General features: G+C 33.9%; 1 protein-coding gene across 3 annotated transcripts in view; it reads right to left on the bottom strand.

Moving 5' to 3' along the window:
• The window catches only part of hfw (leucine-rich repeat domain-containing protein hfw), a 316,786-nt gene that overhangs the window by 23,127 nt on the left and 273,281 nt on the right, over positions 1-20,378 (bottom strand). For all 3 annotated transcript variants that reach the window (XM_069834380.1, XM_069834379.1, XM_069834378.1), the window contains 2 exons: positions 20,101-20,259; positions 11,014-11,121 (listed from right to left, as the gene is read on the bottom strand). In XM_069834380.1, the coding sequence (XP_069690481.1) occupies positions 11,014-11,121; positions 20,101-20,259 (267 nt within the window). The remainder of the gene's footprint in view (positions 1-11,013; positions 11,122-20,100; positions 20,260-20,378) is intronic.

A 20,378-nucleotide genomic window follows, 5' to 3' on the forward strand; every position in this document is an offset into this window, starting at 1 on the left:
GAATCTTATATAAGTGAAATGATTTTCTGACAGCTTAATGTATCATTCAGTGTCGTGTAAGGGATCCCATATTTTTCTCAAGTCTTTGTAATGCTTAATTTTTCTAATTTCACAGCTTTCACCACATTATAAAGTCGCACTGAATTGAAATTTCACTTTGTTTGTCCTAGCTTCTTTGCATATGTCCACGCTGTTGAATTTAACCTACAACATAACGAAAATTAAGTAAAGGAGCATAACTTAGTAACAAAAATTAATCCCAATCATAAATTACCGGTACCAGCTTCTTCCTTAACAAGTGCGTGAGCGGAGCCACCTTCCAAAACAACAACACTACGTTAAAAGTGCATAAAATAAAAAATAATATAGTTTTATCTCTTAAGGAACCCTATAACATTAAATATTGTGTTACTTACTCTATTAACAAAGTATGTAGTGAAGTACAATACAGGGTTTCTATAAGAATTTTCCAAAACAACTGTGGTGCATCTTGGAATTTGTCTCACTACTGAAAACGGTGAACTGCGCGTGATTTAAATATCAATATTTTTGCTGACAAACACGAGTGTCAACAATGCTTTCAAATAACAAGAAACATCTGTGCTAAGAGAGGGGTTCATTCCTGATTCCAGTGGCATGGCGTCAATGGACTAGTAGGACTAGCCTAGTACTCTAAGTATCATCAACTTATAAAATTTATTACATTTCATGTTTGAATTTTAAAAAGTTTCAAGACATGACAATTGAAAACTTCAATCTATTTCCTCCCCTCAGCGCTCAACGTCTGTAGAATTGGACTCGTCCAATCCACGGGAACCAGTCAGCTCGCACTGGACTAGCAGATTTAAAGCTATTCCCTCGCCTATATGAACAGGAAATACTGTTGGGCGTTCCCTTGTAGACAATTTCCGTGTCTTCTTTTTTGTTAGAAAGAATATATTAGTAGGTACATTTATTGTTTTTGTGCATTATCAGTTAAGTACTGAAAGTGTGCCTGTGATTAAAACAATATTCTGTGTTTTACGCTGTTTAGTAGACATGGAAAGGGACTCGTTTCGAAATGCAGGTCCAATGCAGCTCATACCAACTGCATCATCTGAATCATCGCCATCAGGCAGCGATACCAGTCACGACTGCCAACAGTCAGGTTTGGTACTTCGTTTAGAAGTTTAAGTTTTCAGGAAAAGCAAAATATTATAGTAAAAGGTAGGCCTACTCCAGACGTTTCCATGAGTACAAAAATGAAAAAGATGTGCGTCATTTCAAAATTGAATACTACGAATCTTCAAAATGGCTAATTGCATGTAAATCGAAAAATAAATTATTTTGCTGGCCTTGTGTTTTTTTTTAAACCGATAGAGGTGTATGGAATAGTACAGGTTTGTCTGATATCAGTAATTTTCACAAAGCATGAGAAGACGCAACCATATTTGAATCACTTATTTATGAAAGGCCCGTTGTCCAAAAACATATTTTTGTGGGAAATTAAAAAAAACTGTTTATTGAAAATACTAAATATTTAAAAAATCTGAAAACATGATATGTTATACTACAAAATAAAGGGAACATGTTAAGGAAATTTTCAGTTACTATCATCAAAATTGTCAAGCATACAGCTTTTTGAAAAGGGTGGACAAAGGGCCTTTCTTAAATAAATACATTTTTTCCATTCTTCAATAAAACATTTATTACAAAAATAAGCATAAAACATGAGATATAGGCCTGTGTTTCCTTATTTTTTTACTTCTTCCCTTCTGTGTTTCCTCCACTTGCCTCCTACTTTGCTTTTTGGCCATGAAGATGTGAGAGTGCAGAACAATTCGCTTTTGTCTTCGGGAATGTCGGGCAAAAGCGATTTCAGGTCACGAACTTTGTCCTCTGTAATTAGTTGACAATCAGTGTAAGCCTTTTGGTTTGGCAGAGCTATTTCTGCTCCAAATGCAAATAGAAAGTACTTGGTTTGTAATCCTCCAGTGTAAGGTAATGCCTCTACGTATCCATTTCTTTCTTCATCCAGATGAACTCGTGGTATGTTGATAGGCCTATTGCAAAGACTTCAATCTGTGAACTTGGCTTTCTTCTGATATAGGAGATTTCTTATACGTTGTGGAGCACCAGGTTTGGAAGTCCAAGATGTCTTCAATTTTAACAAGCCTAACACGAAATTTGTGACTTGCAATAATTTCTATCTCATTACTTACTTTTCGCAGACGACCAGTTGGTGTTGGCTGATTCTGAAGACAACCTACAGAGAGCAGTCCATCTGTTGAGAATTGTTGCTAATAACTACAATCTAAAAATATCACACAGGAAAACTAAAGTATTTGGCTTCTGCGGAAATAATACAATAAGAACTAAAATTGTAATAGAGGATAAGATGATTGAACAAGTAAATTCTTTTACTTACCTTGGATGCGATCTCTCTTACATATCCTCCACAGACGTAGAAAACAAGTTAAATAAATTTTTAAGACTTATTGGTTCAATTAAACGTACACTCATAAATAAAGTTGACAGAAAAACTGTACTCAAATTTTACAAGACGCTGGCAATTCCGACATTGTTATATGGTTCAGAAACGTGGATTCTGACTAGAGCCCAACAGAGAAGAATTGAGGCCGCTGAGATGAGACTCTTAAGGCCACTAGCAGGATTTAGACTACAGGACCATAAGAGAAACGAAGATATACGTCGAGAACTGAATATCGAGAGTGTAATAACTATAATTGAAAAATATAGAAATAATTGGTACGACCATATAACAAGAATGCCCAACGACAGGATACCTTTCAGAACATGGTGTTATAGACCTACACGAAGAAGACGAGTGGGAAGACCAAAGAGACGTTGGAGAGACCAGTTTGATGGATAAAATTCTGGAGGCGGAACAGGCCATCGGCCTAAACCTTGAAGTTATTGATGATGATGATGAAGATCTCTGACTGTATAATATCTATCCACTTTGTTTCGGCTGCGCTTCACAGTACCAAAATCCCAGTCATTTGGCAGGTATGAATGCCCACGTATTGGTAGTCTGTACACAACTCTTGAAAAGCGACCCGTATGCATAAGTGCCATCAAGAAGCAAATCACGGAATGATTTTTATTTTGCTTTGCTGCGTTATCACTGTAAATAAACAGCTCATCGATATTACTTGACACCTCTTCCCTCACATATGTGACAAGAAAGAGCACACTTCACTACTCCCTTTCCTTGCAATGCCTTAATGATATACAAAAACATAGGCCTCACCAGACTTAACATTGTGAATATAAAATACATTCAGTGTCAGCAGCCTTAAGTAAAACACCTGTTAGAATGGAATATGAGGTCGATATGTATTCTGCATTTAATCAATGGTCAAACTTAAAAAAAAATTGTCTTTATCTTTGCAGTATTCCTTCATTTGCTTCGTCGGTCTGGTTGGAGCAGTTGGTATAGTGCTGGCCTTCTATGCCCGAGGTTGCGGGTTCGATCCCAGGCCAGATCGATGGCATTTAAGTGTGCTTAAATGCGAGAGGCTCATGTCAGTAGATTTACTGGCATGTAAAAGAACTCCTGTGGGAAAAAAATTCCGGCACACCGGCGACGCTGATATAACCTCTGCAGTTGCAAGCATCGTTAAATAAAACATAACATTTTTCATTTGCTTCAGTGATGCATACGAGTAAAATTAATTGCTCCTCGCATTCACAGTATGTACCTATCTGCGGTCTACCAAACAATACTCTTTAAAAATATTATAGTAAAACTATATTTTACAGAGCAATCAGAATATTTCTCCTTAAAAAGAGTATACATTTTTTAATGTCGAACTTTGCATCAAGGTAGTGTACTTCCATGGATGAATAATGACTTGTTTTCAAGGAAAAACTTGCAATGTGATCTTTTACTTGCATCACTGTAGTGATTGGAATAGTCTTCTGGTTCTGTTGTTTGCCTCTGTTGTCTTTTTTGGGATTTATCCAATAAAATGAGTTTTCGTAACCTTCTCTCCAATAGCTACCAGATTCATGAATGCTTTTTTATATACTTCCAATTTCCGTTCACCAACCATTACAACCCAAGTTTATTTATGAAAGGTCTTTACTCCAGGACATAGGGCCATTCGTAAATAAACAGTTATTACGAAACCCCATATTACACACACAATGAGTTGGACATGCGGCCTTTCTTGCCTATATGATGCGCCTTGGTATAAGGATTTCATTCATACAATAAAATGAAAATGCCTATTTTGTGGACAAATGGCCTTTCTTAAATAAGCAATTCCGCAATAACAAAATGTAAAACTTTCGGTAAAACAAGCCTAGACTTTCAACTAAGTTACTATAAGGGAACAACGCATATTATGAAATACAATGCCGAAGTCGATTCTAATAGAGAAATAATGAAGAGTTTAATCGATGTAACTTGCTTACTGGTGAAGCAGGAGCTACCTTTCAGAGGTCATAACGAACACAGTGAATCAATTAATCGGGAAAACTATATTGAGATCTTGCACGTGCTATCCAAGTATGATATCAAATTAGACACACACTTACAAAGCACTAAAGTTTTCAAAGGTACATCATGTCGAACTCAAAATGGTGAAATTCAGGAGAGGTTTTCAGGTTTTACAGACGTCAGCAATAATCGCTCTGCAGTTACATTAAGTGAACATGTATTTAAAATCCTTTCGGACTTTCACTATCAGGACAATGTCGTAGCTCAAGGATATGACGGGACTGCAACATTTTCTGGCCATTTAAATGGGTAGCAAGCGCTAATGAAAAAAAAAAAAAACATGTCCCAATGTGTTTTTTGTCCACTGTTATGCTCATTGGCTTAAACTAGTTCTATCGCAGACAGTGCAATTTATAATGGAATGTAAAATATTTTTCATAACATTGAGTGTTTTTGTTCATTTTTTTCAGAGCATGTAAATGCATTAAATGCATCGGAAGTCAAGAAGAGGTTTCCAACAGTGTCAGTTACACGTTGGAATTACAACTCTAGGATTGTGAACGCGGTGCATGAAAATAAGACAGAACTGATCTCATTTTTTGAGCATATTGTTGATGATCCAGACTGCTGGAATAGCGACACTTTTATTTCCGCCACAGGATATTTAGCATCATTGAAGGATTTCACCTTTTCTGTTGGAAATTTTCAGTCATATTTTTTCCTCTCACTGATACATTATTCAATATTCTCCAGACAAAGACTTTTGATGTAAATTATTGCATAAGAAAAATGAAAGAGACCATTTCTTTCATTCAAGAATCTCGAAACAATTTTGATGATATGTATTATGAAACACTAGAAGAATGTTATACAAATGAGAATGAACCCAGAAAGCACCTCGGGAAGGTGAATTGAACGATACCAGAATGAGATATTTGAGTCTTTACAACGAGATAATTGACACGATAGTTAGCTAAATGGAAAACAGATTTCGTGATTTAGAAGAACTAAAATTTATCGAGCTCATTGATTCGAAAAAGTTTGAATCTTTCAAAACCAGATATCCCGAAATTTTGTTTACATCCCTAAAATCAGGCTACGAAAATTTGTTTCTTTCGAAAATTTGCGAAGTGAGTTAGTGGCTGTTTATAGGTTGTCAGACTTTTCAGGCAGGATAGTGACTGAGATAGTAAAGTTTTTGAAAGACACCGAGTTAGGAGAAGCATTTCCAGAAATTTATAAATTATGCTGCCTAATAGCTACAATTTCAGTGAGCAGCTCCACAGTTACGTACAGAACACTCAGTGCAAAGACAGGCTTTCGCGACTTTCACTGTTATCGATCGAAAAGGCTCTATTGAACAAAATTCAAAGTCAAAGACATTTTTACGATGATGTCATAGAAAAATATGTCCGAAAAGGAGAGAAGGATGATTCCGTGATGTACACATGAAGGTGGTAACTGATAAATCTTATTTTCGTTGTAATACGTAGAGTAGGAGCAAAAAGAGCTTGCCACGGTAAGCTGCGCGAACTTTCGGAAACGTTCAGGTGCACTCGACCTCGCTTTGATTCGATTGGCAAACTGTCGACAGTGTGCTGGCTTGATGTTTCGAGTGAGATTTATCACAGCGCATGTAATGTAACCTACACCTTGTTGCAGAGTAACTAATAACATAACATTGTTGAAAATACAGAAGCACGATTTCTTTTAAAATCACTGAATGAAATGACAAAGATGTTATAAGAAATATGTAATCGTGTAATAATTGATATTTGACGTTTTAATAAAACACTAATACTATGTGATTTTATTAAAATATTCCGATAACTAGGGTACTATGGTCGGTTTATTTTAATCTGTGTATACTCCTTATGTGACGAGCGGAGCCTGTTTCGTTTTTCATAAATTTATGAACGTTATAAATAATTATTCCCTAGTTTGACTATGTAACGTTTTATTAGCACTTCCTAATTTAGAGCGACATGGGGGGCATTGTTAAGTACATAGAATGTTATACAGAACTCCGTTATTTAACAAACACACTTTGAACTACATAAAACTCCTGATATCAGGGATAAAACACAGAATATGTAACGCAAAAGCTAGCTTCTACCCGCTCTGCACAGCAACACTCCACGATACGAACAGTTCAAGACAGCGCTTTCGAATGCGCCCTGTATTCAGCATTAGGTAATTCATAGCAGCCCTGTAACGTGCATGGCGGCAGGAGGACCGAATATCGTTCTCTGCGCATCAGTCAAATGGGCAAGCTTTCTTTGCGCTTCAACATATATATATATATATATATATATATATATATATATATATATATATTTCTCCTGTTTATTGTTAAATAGTGTCAGCTCCAGTGAGCTCAACAATAAAATACTAATTTTTCTCCATATGTATTATATGTTTGGTCCAGGGAAAATACTTGTCTTTTACGACTAAACTCGTAAGAATATGATAATGTTCTGTGGACCAAAGGAATTTAAATGTATAAAAGTAGTATTTTATGTAAAGCAAATTTAAATAGATCTATACGATACATTACCGTGGCTCTCTCAAGGTACGTAATTTATACTAATAGGTAATTAAGTAATACAATATTCCGACAGTAAATCAAGTTTTCTATGTGTAAGGATCTGTTTTAATCCTATCTTATTAATAATTTGTGCTCAGTCCCCGATTCACTCAGGAGTTACTGTAATGGCATATATCTTATGTCCATCTGGAAAAACTACACTTTCCAATGCTGAAAGAATTATCCAACTCGGTTAAGTAGCTTCTGAGATTACTTAGGTATTTATATGGATAAAAGTTTAAATTGGAACATTGAAATTGGAGAAACACGCGAAAAAGTAGTCTCAGTAATCTACTCATTTAGGCAATTGAAGAACTTTCTACCCTTTTCCCTGAAAAAGATTTCAGTGCAAACACTCGACATGCCCCACTTCGATTACTGTGATATTTTGTTTATTGACCTAAGCGTTACTTCGGCACAGAGACTGCAACGTGTTTATAATATATGCGTCCGTTTCGTCTACAATATTTGCTGTGCTGATCACGTAACACCATCCTTTGGAATGTTGTCCTGGCTCCATCTAGAAGATCGTAGGAAAATCTACTGTTTTTCCCTCCTCTACCAGATATTGGATCTCACTCCTGTCTATCTTGCTCTCGTTTTCAAAATTTATTCACCCACCACAATCTAGACACATGATCACAACACTCCTCAATATTAAGTACTGGTATTCCCTCCCACCGAACATCCTCATATTCATCTTCTTTCACTGTGACTGTTCCCAGGGTGCAAATTAATTACTTATTATGGGGGGGGGGGGTGGGATAGAATCCTAGATACAGAATACCATACATAAAATTATTATTATTATTACGGCTCAATGCTTGGTTGCACTGAGTTCCTTGACTTGCATTCTGATCTAATAATAATAATTACAACCATGAGCAGGCTTAAGATAAGATGTGTAATTCCTAAGTTGTCGATTGTTGTCAGCTTGTAGGTAATTATAATACATCAATATTATATTATTTGCTTACTTTATACTTTATAAAGTATACTCGTATTTTGTGAGGGGGATAGAAGTTATCCCTGGCAGGTTTGTTAATATGGATTTATGAGAGGGGGGATAACTTTCCATCAAGGGAGAAATCCCCCCCATCCCCCCGTTAATTCGCACCCTGGCTGTTCCTCCACTTCGGAATTCCCTACTGAGAAATGTCAGAGACTGTCAGACATCAAATCAATTTAAGAATAGACTACGGAAATATTTTTCAAACAATTCTCGTTAACAATAACAGCTGTTTTAAGTTTCTCAATGCTTAATGGTTATTGTCTCACTAACATTACTTATCTAACTTTCATAATTAACTTTTACTTTCATTATTTACTTACATGTTGTTTTATGGTCTAGATATTAATGTAATAACTATTGTAAGCCAATTGTATTCAATTAGAATTAGAGTCTGGCTGGGAGGAAGAGAAAGCCTACTGGCCTTAGGTCTGCCAGATTAAATAATTACATTATTATTATTATTATTATTATTATTATTATTATTATGATTATTATTATTATTATTATTATTATTATTATTATTATTATTATTATTATTATTATATTTATATTGCGTTACATAATTCGTATAAGCTCTCGCTAATTTATTTTATCACTCCATATCGAGCTAATAATCAGGTAACAGAAGCAACTGATAAGCAGAGAGTCGAATTTCTTATTGTTTTAACTGCGACCTGAGTATCCATTCCAAAGTCTACGAAAGAAGGGTTCCAATCATAAGTGTAGGGCTGGAAATCATTCTCTTTCACAATTATATGTGTATTATTATTATTATTATTATTATTATTATTATTATTATTATTATTATTATTATTATTAAAGGAGTGTGCATTTTATTCAATATAGGTATGGTATATATTTTTCAGCTGAATAAAATGACAATCATATATATATATAATATAATATAATATAATATAATATAATATAATATAATATAATAAATACAATATAATATAATATAATATTAGTACATTATACAACGAGCCTATAATGATAGTAATTAAGATGCGAGGATGTTTATGAAACGAGCGCAAGTGATATGGAGTGATAAAATAAATTAGCGAGAGCTTATACGAATTATGTAACGCAATATAAATATAATAATAATAATAATAATAATAATAATAATAATAATAATAATAATAATTTTCATAAAATAAACCATTATTATTATCATTAATTACCATTATAGGAAAATTTCATACGACTTTTTATGCTCGACCATATTTCTAACTTGAAATTATTCATAAGTATTCATGCTGTTCTTATGTGACTGGGGAGCGAACTGACCTTGTGCAATCTCGTAAATTGTGAGATGTGCGCAGAGTGAAAGTATTGAATTTTTCCGGGAAACGAATGTCGACGACCTTGATATAGTCTAGAGAGTAAGATAAACGTTATACTTGATATAACCTTGAAATTGAATTCGACATTGAAAAACATGATGACAAATTGAATTTATTTGAATATTATTTACAATTAACGCTAATTATTATAGTAACAGAACATAACCTTCTGCGACAGTATTGGATTTCCAGCCTGCATAACGTTTTGCTAGTTGTCTTTTGATTGCATATCCGAGAATAATCATATAATATAATATAATATAATGGTAATATAATATAATAAAGGAACGAAAATTTTCGAAGACTTGCCTGAAATTTTTGTATTAATTGATGCCTAGGCCTATATAATTTCATTTGAAATCAATGCTCAACAACCTCATGAGGTCGACTATGAGAAGAAGACCATCTACGAGCCCACAATAATATATTAATTAAAGTGAAGTGGGCTCGAACACATATCTGTCATAGGATTAATGATAGGTAGCCGTGGGATATTTAAACATAAATGATGTTCAAAAGCATCTGGGTAATGCCTGTACCTGAATATTTATTTTATTATTTCTTCAGTTTCTCTCTCGTATCATGGCCTGATGGCCTTAACTCCAACAGAATAAGTAAATAAATAAATAAATAAATAAATAAATAAATAAATAAATAAATAAATAAAAGAATTACGAACAAATGAATGAATAAATATTATTCTCAGTTATGGTCTTCATGTTATGTATTGTATTGTTTTTTATTTTGTCAATAATTATTGTTTTCTTCGTCTAAGGCAGCGTTTCTCAAACTATGGTCCGCGGACCACCTGTGGTCCTCGTGGTCTGCCCTTGTGGTCCTTCAAAAACACACACTATAGCTTAAAATCTCAGAATTTCGAAATGACACAAGGCAATCGAATTTCACTTTTTCTCCAAGTACAGACATTTTATGAAATTTATTACCCTACCCGTCTATCGACTTCCCACTCTACTCTCAGCAACAAAAGACGGATTTAAAGCACTATATACGTGATGTTTCCCTGCACATCTGGCGCCGCGCCTGTAATCCAGCCAGGGACCACCCGAATTCATAACAGAGGACCAAAGTACCGAACCTTAATTCAATTTTAATATATAAGTATACTGGTATTAAAATATGCTACGAAAATGATAAATTTGCTTTCGAAGGGAACAAGTGTAAGGTGGTCCGTGGAACTGTTCTGATTTTAAAAAGTGGTCCCACTTCAAAAAAGTTTCAGAAACTCTGTTCTAAGGCAATCTGCAATTGCAGAACGATAATAAAATAAATGGTAATATTCGGTGTCATCTCACCAGTAATCAATTCCGTCATCGTCATCAACACTGCTGTGTCCACGAAAATAACAGTGTTTTCAGTTTCGTGAAAACAACCATTTCGAGCCCTGGGCATAATCGTTTCACACAGATATTTAAAAAGCACTGAATAACCAATGTTGCATGATTGGACACAATCTGTGAACTTCATAATCCGAAAATCATCACAATGCTTTATAGTTCATATTGTGGAAATCTAAAAATACACAAACACGTGATAGCAACAAACAGTAACAAATGCAAAAACCAGTAATAACTCTCGTTATTTTCAAGGTAAAAATACCTACTTTGACATGCAGTGCGGTGTTGCAGTCACATAACACTTTGTTTCCAGCCAGTCTCACTATTTTATGGTTATCTCCATCAAAAGCATTGTTGTATATGTAAGTTTCTATCTGTTAAGAGAGAAAATATAACAACAGGTTACAAAATAATACAGAAATTGTGTGCTACAAAAATTCAAACTCAATATAAGTAACAAGACGTAAATATGAGGTAACTTAATTACCGTACTCATATTTTTTTCATTTTCCACATCATCTTAGAAATTGTAGCACTGGCATATTACATAAGAAATAAGATTTTTTGCATCACCACTCAATCCCAAAACTTCATCATAAACGTTGTATATGTCCACCATTTTCTTTTTGTACAAATAAGAGCCTCTCTTCAATGCCGTTTAAGAGTCATTTTGTTCAAATCTATGAAGATAAACTGAAAATAAACTATGACCTGAAATTCTGTAAGGATAACTTAAGTCAACCAAAATTTGGAATAAATAACACGTCCAGGCAAAAAACAGAAGTACAGCAATGAATACACACTAAGGGAAGGAGCATAAAGAACAGTAGCATAGTGTGGCAATATGGTCTGGATAGACTGTGTTAAAAAAGTTTATTATAATAATAATAATAATAATAATAATAATAATAATAATAATAATAATAATAATTATTATTATTATTATTATTATTATTATTATTATTATTACTACTACTATTATTATTAAAATATGGATGTGGAGAAGAATTGAGCATGTGAAGTGGACAGACAGAATAAGAAATGAATTTGTGTTGGAAAGAGTGGGTGAAGAAAGAATGATGCTGAAACTGATCAGGAAGAGGAAAAGGAATTGGTTGGGTCACTGGCTGAGAAGAAACTGCCTACTGAAAGATGCACTGGAAGAAATGGTGAATGGGAGAAGAGTTAAGTGCAGAAGAATATATCAAATGATAAACGACATTAAGATAAGTAGATCATGTGCGGAGACTAAGAGGAAGGCAGAAAATAAGAAAGATTGGAGAATGCTGGGTTTGCAGTGAAAGATCTGCCAATGGGCAGAACACTTACGTGCTGCTGCTGTGCTGCACTTTTATTGGCCAATGGCTGTTGTCCAGCACATAAATATCACTAAATAAATAGTAATAATAGTAATAATAGTAATAATAATAATAATAATTATTATTATTATTATTATCATCATCATCATCATTATCATCATCTGCTGTTTGGAGCTTATATACAAGAAAATATAAGTGAGCACTGGTACCACAGTCTCTTAATTTCAAACAAATTAATAATTTTGTAAAATCATTATATAGCCTACCCAATCCTATTAATATTCTATTTTAAAATCTAAGATCACTTTATGATGATAATGATGGTGATGGTGATAATGATGATAATAATAATAATAATAATAATAATAATAATAATAATATATTATAATATATAATAATAATATATTATTATATTATAATAATATTATATTATATTATATTATAATATTATATTATATTATATTATAATATTATATAATATTATTATTATTATTATTATTATTATTATTATTATCACCATCACCATCATTATCATCATAAAGAGATCTTAGATTTTAAAATAGAATATTAATAGGATTGGGTAGGCTATATTATGATTTTACAAAATTATTAATTTGTTGGAAATTAGGAGACTGTGGTACCAGTGCTCACTTATATTTTCTTGTATATAAGCTCCAAACAGCAGTTTTTCTTCCCAGGAAAGATTTCAATCACAAGTTCCTTGAAGATATGGTCACTACAAATTTTTCAATTCCGAACTCCCCTAAACAAGAAAGTTCTATTGTTTGTCACTGAATTTCTTAAGTAAGTTTTAATTCTTTTTAAAGTGCTCATACTACGTTCACTACTGCTGGTTGTGACAGGCAATGTCAATATCAATCACAAGAGTTTAAAGGTCTCTATGTGTACATCATCTAAGTTATTTTTCACCAAGTAATGCAAAAGCAGAGGAGGTGACAGGTGCTTTTCTGTATCTCCGTAAACATTTGCTAGTTCACCCTCAAGTTTTTCAGAATTGAAGAATGCATACTGTTCGGTTAATTGAATGAATTTCATTTTTGGAAATCAGGTGATGTATTGTGGATATAAATTTCCATTCACTAGTTCAACGAATTTAAGCTTGGGCAGACCCTCAAATCTTGTTTCTAATTAAACAACTAGACAGTCAAATATTTCAAAGGACAGGCATTTTAAATCTGATTTGTCAAATTTACTGAACACTAGTTTTTCATTCAGTTCCTTGCTTTTATTAATGCAATCGGTGATGGTGCCCTCCTTCCTAAGTTTCTGTATACCAGTATTTAATATTGTGGATTTGATTTGATTTTGACAACTCAAAATATTTGAAGTAGTTTTGCATTGTAACACATTAAACAAAATGTCAACAAAAACGAAGATGATCTTATACAGACAAAGAAGATAAAGAAATGTGAGATCATCCAAAAGCCTTTTCAATCCAGTAACACAGTTAAATGACTATGGATTCCACAGACTATCCGAGATCATTAATAATTTAATTATTGCTTGAAATATTTCATATAATTCTTCAAAATGTGTTGATATTGTCGACACAGCTCTTGAATGAAAAGTTCAAGGTGTTGTATTTACATGAAGCACTCTGAAACCCTTTTCTGTTAAAACAGCCGTATGCTTAGATGATTTGCTGAAGAAGCTATGTAATGCCACAAGGTCATAAATGAATACGCGCACATTCTTAATGGTTTTAGAACCATACAATAACACAAGAATTAATTAATGCGCGGAAGTGTAAGAAGAGAGCATTCGGACAAACTTGCTTAATCAGCCCCTGGACCCCTTCCTTCTTGGCAGCTATTACTGCAGTACTGGTACCATCGTATGTTTGGCTGACCATTTTCGAATTAATGCCTCATTCTTTCACAACATTTGAAATTATTTCAGACAGACATTTAGAGTTTTTCCTGTTGATATATAAAAAGTCTATAAACCTTTCTTCTACCCTACCAGCTATGCAATATCGGAATATGATGCTTAGCTGACTCTTGCATGAGACATTCAATGTTTCGTCCGCTTGTACAGATACAAAGCAGGCTTCTTAATTTCTCTCTGAATCTGTTCATTTAGAACTGACGTGATAATCTCAATCAGTTCATTCTGGATGTCTGGTGAAGTGCATTTGAAAGAAGAAGAAGAAGAAGAAGAAGAAGAAGAAGAAATTTTTCTCCCTGTGCAGTATAGTCTAACAATTCTAAAAAACTGTCCTTATTGTTTGACTCTGACCCTTCTTTGTGTTCCCTGAAAGCTAGTTCTTGTTTTCCTAAGACAGATACAGCTTGAACAAAACGACCTAATATTATGCGATAGCACACTTTTTCATTCTGTTTAATAGCAGACAAACGTGCAGTTTTAGACGAAACATGTTCAATTCGTGTTTTCCTACCCAGTAGTTGAAGCGATTTCCTATTATGAATACATAATGTCTTTTAGACACTTCATGTTTCCATGCTTTCCTTTCAATATTCTTTACACTTTATATTCCTTCTTCACTCCACTTTTTTTCTCCTCCGAACAATAGACATTCAAAGCAATACAATTTATTTTGAGTATGAGTACTGGTTAACCAATTAAATTTGTCATACCACGATGTTTGAAATTCTCACTTTTGTTTCTTCTCATGCAAGATAATGTCAAGTTTAGGAGTTGGTCTTTTACTTTTTAATTCGCAATTTCTTTCGTAAGAAAGTGTCGAAAACGGCGTTTTTAATAAATAGTCAACTAAATCAATAGAACTGTCCGTATTTCCAAAACAATTAAAATCAGAATATTTAATTAACACATGAAACAGTCGAAATACTACTAAATATTTCAGTAAGCTTGGTCAGTGAGTGAGGGATATTGGCATATTCAGCCAACTGCTCCCCACCACCATTGTCACTTCGAGAGAGCAGCTAGTTAAAGACTAAACCATCAAAAACAGCATCCTGTCTCAGATGCTGTGTCTTATGCCATTTATGAAAAATAAATAAATCTGTCTTCCTTCAGCAGACAGGTCAAAATTCAAAGGGAAAAGTTTTATAACTCACACTTGTATGAGACTCTGAAGGTTCTAGTCTTTACTCGAATGTACTGCCGCATCAAATAATTTCAAAACTGCCTAATCACAAGGCTTATGAGTAGGACACTATCGTAGTTATTTATTTAATTTTATTTTATATTTTTCCGTTGGCAGACTCTTTTCGGTAGACTCAGTCTCAAAGCCTTCCCTGACGCTATGCCACTGATAATAAAGAATAAATGTGATGAAGGCAGCGAATCAAGCATAGCGGGAAATGAAGGAAGATGAGAAAAAGGAACACATGTGAAAAGGCGCAAATATAGAGCAGTAGACTTCAAAGCACATCAGTGGAAGTAAAATAGAAGTGAAGCACAGTATGAAAATCAATAGAGAAAAAGTAAGACAATGGTTTGGTTAATTCCGAAGAAAGGCACAAGACAGCTGTTAAAATCCGAAAAGATGATGGAAAGCAAAAATATGAAATTGTTGAATCAACAGTCATGGTAAACAGACAACAGACGCAGAAAGAAGACATCGAACCAGAATAGTAGCAATATGAATGTATCGACATTAGCAGACAAGAAGAAGCACACTGGAAAGAAGAGTGACACAAGAGGAATAGGGACAGAAAAATACAAGAGTATGAGTGAAAGTGTAAGGAAACTTTAATGAGTGAAATGAAGGGGGAGTTAAGTGAAGGAGAAAGAGTAGTTGAAGAGAATGACAAAGCGGCTTGAAGAGATATTGAGAACAGACTGACTAGTAAGTGTTTTTTTTAAACAGCATGGGAATATGTTTAAATAGAGTAGAAGAGAAATGAAAGTGAGTGCAAATAGGGAGGGTGATTCCAAAGAAGAATATCATAACTGTCAGTATATGAGTATTAGTGTAAAGGAACATTTAATGTATGAAACTAAAGGGGAGCTAAATAAAGGATAAGAGATGAAGATAATAAACCATAGACAAGAAAAATAGAAAATATGGTTACAGTGAGATTAGAGATATGAAGAACAGAATACTGAGTGTTTTATGTAGTAGCGAGAGAAAATCTATTAAGTGGAGTAGTGAAAAAGTAAAACCAACTGCAAATAGGAAGGGTGAATCATGGGAGCTATATCAATCAAGGAGAAAAAGTGATAAGTGAATTAAACAAGTGGTAGCAAGGAGGGTTGCAGAGAAGATAAGCGAGGTTCAGATTTAAAAGTATCTCACAAAGGATAGAGGACAGGAAATAGAACATTGAAGTAGAGATTAGCTTCATATATTGGAAGCTATGAGGAGATAAAGGGAGTAAGGGAAGTAAATTGAGATGTGATGAATTTAAAATTAGATAAATGTAATTAAGTGTAGTGGTGATACTGTATACAGAAATTGTGAGGGAAACCACTACATGAAAGATGTTGGATAACACACAAACAAACAAATAGGTAGGTAGGTAAGTAAATAAATGCGTAAATATGTAAATTAGGACGGTTCATACACTGGATACCGTATTGTCTGTACATTCTTGAATAGATTTCTGCTGCAATAAAACATGCCAGGTGCACATTAATGTTTATAACTAGCTATATCTGTGTGCTTTGCTGCACGTGTTAGAAATAAATATTGACTTCAATCTAAATACAGTTTTGTAATTACTTAGTGAATAATAGCTTTTTGTATATTGTAAGTCGTTTGCTTTTGAATCATTTTGAAAGTTGTATTTAAAACTATGAATTTAACTGTTATTGTCATGCAATACTTTCTAGAGTTGTACAGATAATTCTACTTTTAAAATTGATACTATATTAGACCTAATAGACAATTGGTCAGCGTCTGAAATGAAATATACTTGTAAGAACTGAAGGCTTGTACTCTCAGCTGGAAGAAGACTTCCAATTAAATGATAAGCCTATGCTTGAACTTTAAATGATGGCGTAGAATTGACCAAACGATGCCATTTGGAATAAGTTGTTTTACTGTGTTACATTATTCAAAAAAGTGTGTTGATAGCGGATTTACGATGATAAGTAAGGTTTTAATTGGTTCTGGGGGCTCTTAAATCTCAGGAGGAACAACTTTTACAACAGCACAAATAAACAGTTTGGTTCATTACCCCGTCTTTTTTGCATTGCATTTATTGCATAGTTTATTCATTTTATCTATTTTAACACAACTGAAATGAGCATAGTTAATATTTGGATTATAAAATAATGGAATGCTAAGCTAACATAATATTACTGCATACTAAATCAATACACTCTCATTGTTCGTTAATTCTCTGAGATGAAAATGAATGTGGTACATAAATATTATTTTAAGAAACACAGGAAATGTATATGGGTAAATTATGAGCGCAGGAACACTATTTCGTACCACTTTGTAAAATAACTCAACTCCAGCGAGCTCAACGGTAAAATACTAATTTTTACTCCACATGTAAGCTTACTGCAAACATTTGTATGGTTAAGTACTCTTTGTTCCTTGTGGCAGCTCACGAATGGTGAGAAGATTTCTAAATTTCTTGGTTCCAGGAAAATACTCATCTTTACAACAAAACTTAAAAATACTATTATGTTCTATGGACAAAAAGAAACTGATATGTATAAAGTTTAAATAATTAAGTAATATAATATTGCGACAGGATATCAAGTTTTCTGTGTGTAAGAATCTATTTTAATCTTACCTGTCCTCGATTCACTCAGGAGTTACCGTAATAGCAAATAAATTATGTCCATATAGAGACCACACTTCCAAATGGCGAAATAATAATTATACAAATCGGTTAAGTAACTTCTGAGATTACCTCATTCATTCTCTGTATGTTAATATTGATAAACATTTATATATTCTCATCATAAATTATATCCTTAGAAAATAGTGTTAAATGAATAGCGTCCATTTATTGTTGTGCAAGGCCCCTTATAGGCAAATCATTTTTCATTTCATTAATGCCTATTAGTCTGTCTGAGCTGGGAGGAGTACAACCAAAGGATATACCTGGTATTCATTGACTTCCAGAAGGCATTCGACACAGTGGAGCATGTACCATTGCTAACAACACTACAAACCCAAGGAGCAGAGGAGAAATACGTTAGAATACTAGCAAAAATGTACAGAAACACCACTGTAAACATACAATTGGACAGGCAGGATAGGGAATTCCAGATACAAAGAGGAGGAAGGCAGGGAAATATAATATCTTTATATACCTTCTAGAAGGGATATTTAGAAATATTACAAGAGACTATGGTATCAACATAGATGGGACAAAACTATCAATCTACGATTCACAGATGATATCGTGCTCCTCACCAACACCAAAGAAGAGCTACAAGAGTACTTACGGGAAATAAGCGAACTTCGTGGAAAAAGCAGGCCTAAAAATGAATTAAAAAAGAAGACTAAGATCATAACAAATCATGTGGAAGAAATAGTAGAACTACCACCCAATAACCCAATAGAATATGTGCAGGAAATTGTCTACCTGGGTCAAACCTATTGTTCTCGAAAAGCACAAGCAAAGAAATAGTGAGTTGCATAACGTTAGCATGGGCAAAATTTTGGGCACTGAAGTTATATTGTTAGAAAAGTCATACAGCCTAGAGATTAAGAGACACGTCATGAATACGTGCATATTACTGGCACTAGTATACGGCTCACAAACATGGAGCACCACAAAGAGATACAGAACCATGTTACAAGTATGTCAAAGCAGAATGGAGAGAAAGATAGTAGGCGTCACATGGAAGGACAGAATGCGAAATAAGACTATAAGAATAAAAATAAAAATAAATGATGCAATAACTACCAGCAGAAACCTGAAATGGAGTTGGGCGGGCCACATCATGAGGCTAATCCCTAGCAGATGGACTCACAAGGCGACAGTCTGGGACCCCAGGTGCGAGCAAAGGAGCATGGAGCGTCAAAGGATACGTTGGGTCGACGATCTTAGAAAGACCTTTGGGAACTGATGGACAATGGCCGTCAAAGAGAGGACAATGTGGAAGCAGCATATCAGCACAGCATCACAGAACATCCCTCAATGAGACAACATACAGAAGAGTGCATCGCAGAGGACCAGCGAAAAAAGCAAGGGAGAAACCAAAAGAACACTTGCAAAAAGTATTACGACTTAAAGGAGGATCCTTCTCGCCTTAATCAGCCACTTTCCTAGGAAAAGGCCCATGCCCCGAGGGGACATTATGGACTGAACCTGAACTTGAACTTGAGTCTGAGATGGAAATGATAAAACGCATTGTTACTTTAAAACTCGTGTATCTCGTTAAATATTAGTCCTATCAACATTTTTCATAGAAGAAAAATTACCGAAAATCATTTTTAAAGAGACTTTGTTATGTAATATTTTTCATAAAAATCAATAATAAGCGAGATATTTCGATTTATCTATTTCAAGCCTCCTTATAACCCCCATTTTAAATAAAGTATTTTGAATGCCATATAGCCTAAAACCTAAGTTATAACGAATTTAATTTATATTCCAATTTTCATATCAATCGATACAGCCATTATCACGTGAAAAGGTAACAAACATCCAGACATACATACAAACAAAAATTTCAAAAACTCGACTTTTGGTCTCAGGATGGTTAATTAAAACATGTTGACACCAATTATTTTTGAAAAGGCGAAAATTACCAGAAAAATTTTGGTTACAGATTTATTATTAGTATAGATTATTTCTGTATAGTTTACATTCTGTACAACAATATCCAAGGTTGGAATAATTCTTCTCAGCCAGGTGAGTTATTCCATATCCAGTGCGAGGAAAGCCTCAAGTCCTACAATGCACAAGGTTGCCAATTGCTAATCCATGTGCAAAAAAATATGGTACATTCCTACCAGATGATTTTATGTTACAAACTTGTACCATATCTTCAGTTATTGAATGACACATGTATAACTTATGTGTTGTTAATTCTGTATACAAGCATCTATATTCTATATAGTTCTCTTAGTATCATTACAGAATTATGATTTTTACGACACCATTTCTTTACCTCAGTAAGCTTATTTCCTCGTATGTCAAGGATCTGAAAGTGTTTGAGAAATTCAGATGCTTCAATCTCTTGCAAGGACATAATTTGGTTGTTTTCTGCATAAAGCTCCTTAATTTCTGAATAGTTGGCATCTGTCTTGAATCTCTTCAGGCTTGTAATCTGCAATAAAAATGAATATTAAAGTTAAAAAGTAATGAACTAAATGTGACAAATTCCTAGTTAATTAACCCTGCAAATCTACAAGTATGTTTTTTCCTAAATCACAAGGAAACTTTGCA

The sequence above is a fragment of the Periplaneta americana genome, chromosome 9, assembly GCF_040183065.1.
Source record: "Periplaneta americana isolate PAMFEO1 chromosome 9, P.americana_PAMFEO1_priV1, whole genome shotgun sequence".
Classification (NCBI taxonomy): Eukaryota; Metazoa; Arthropoda; class Insecta; order Blattodea; family Blattidae; genus Periplaneta; species Periplaneta americana.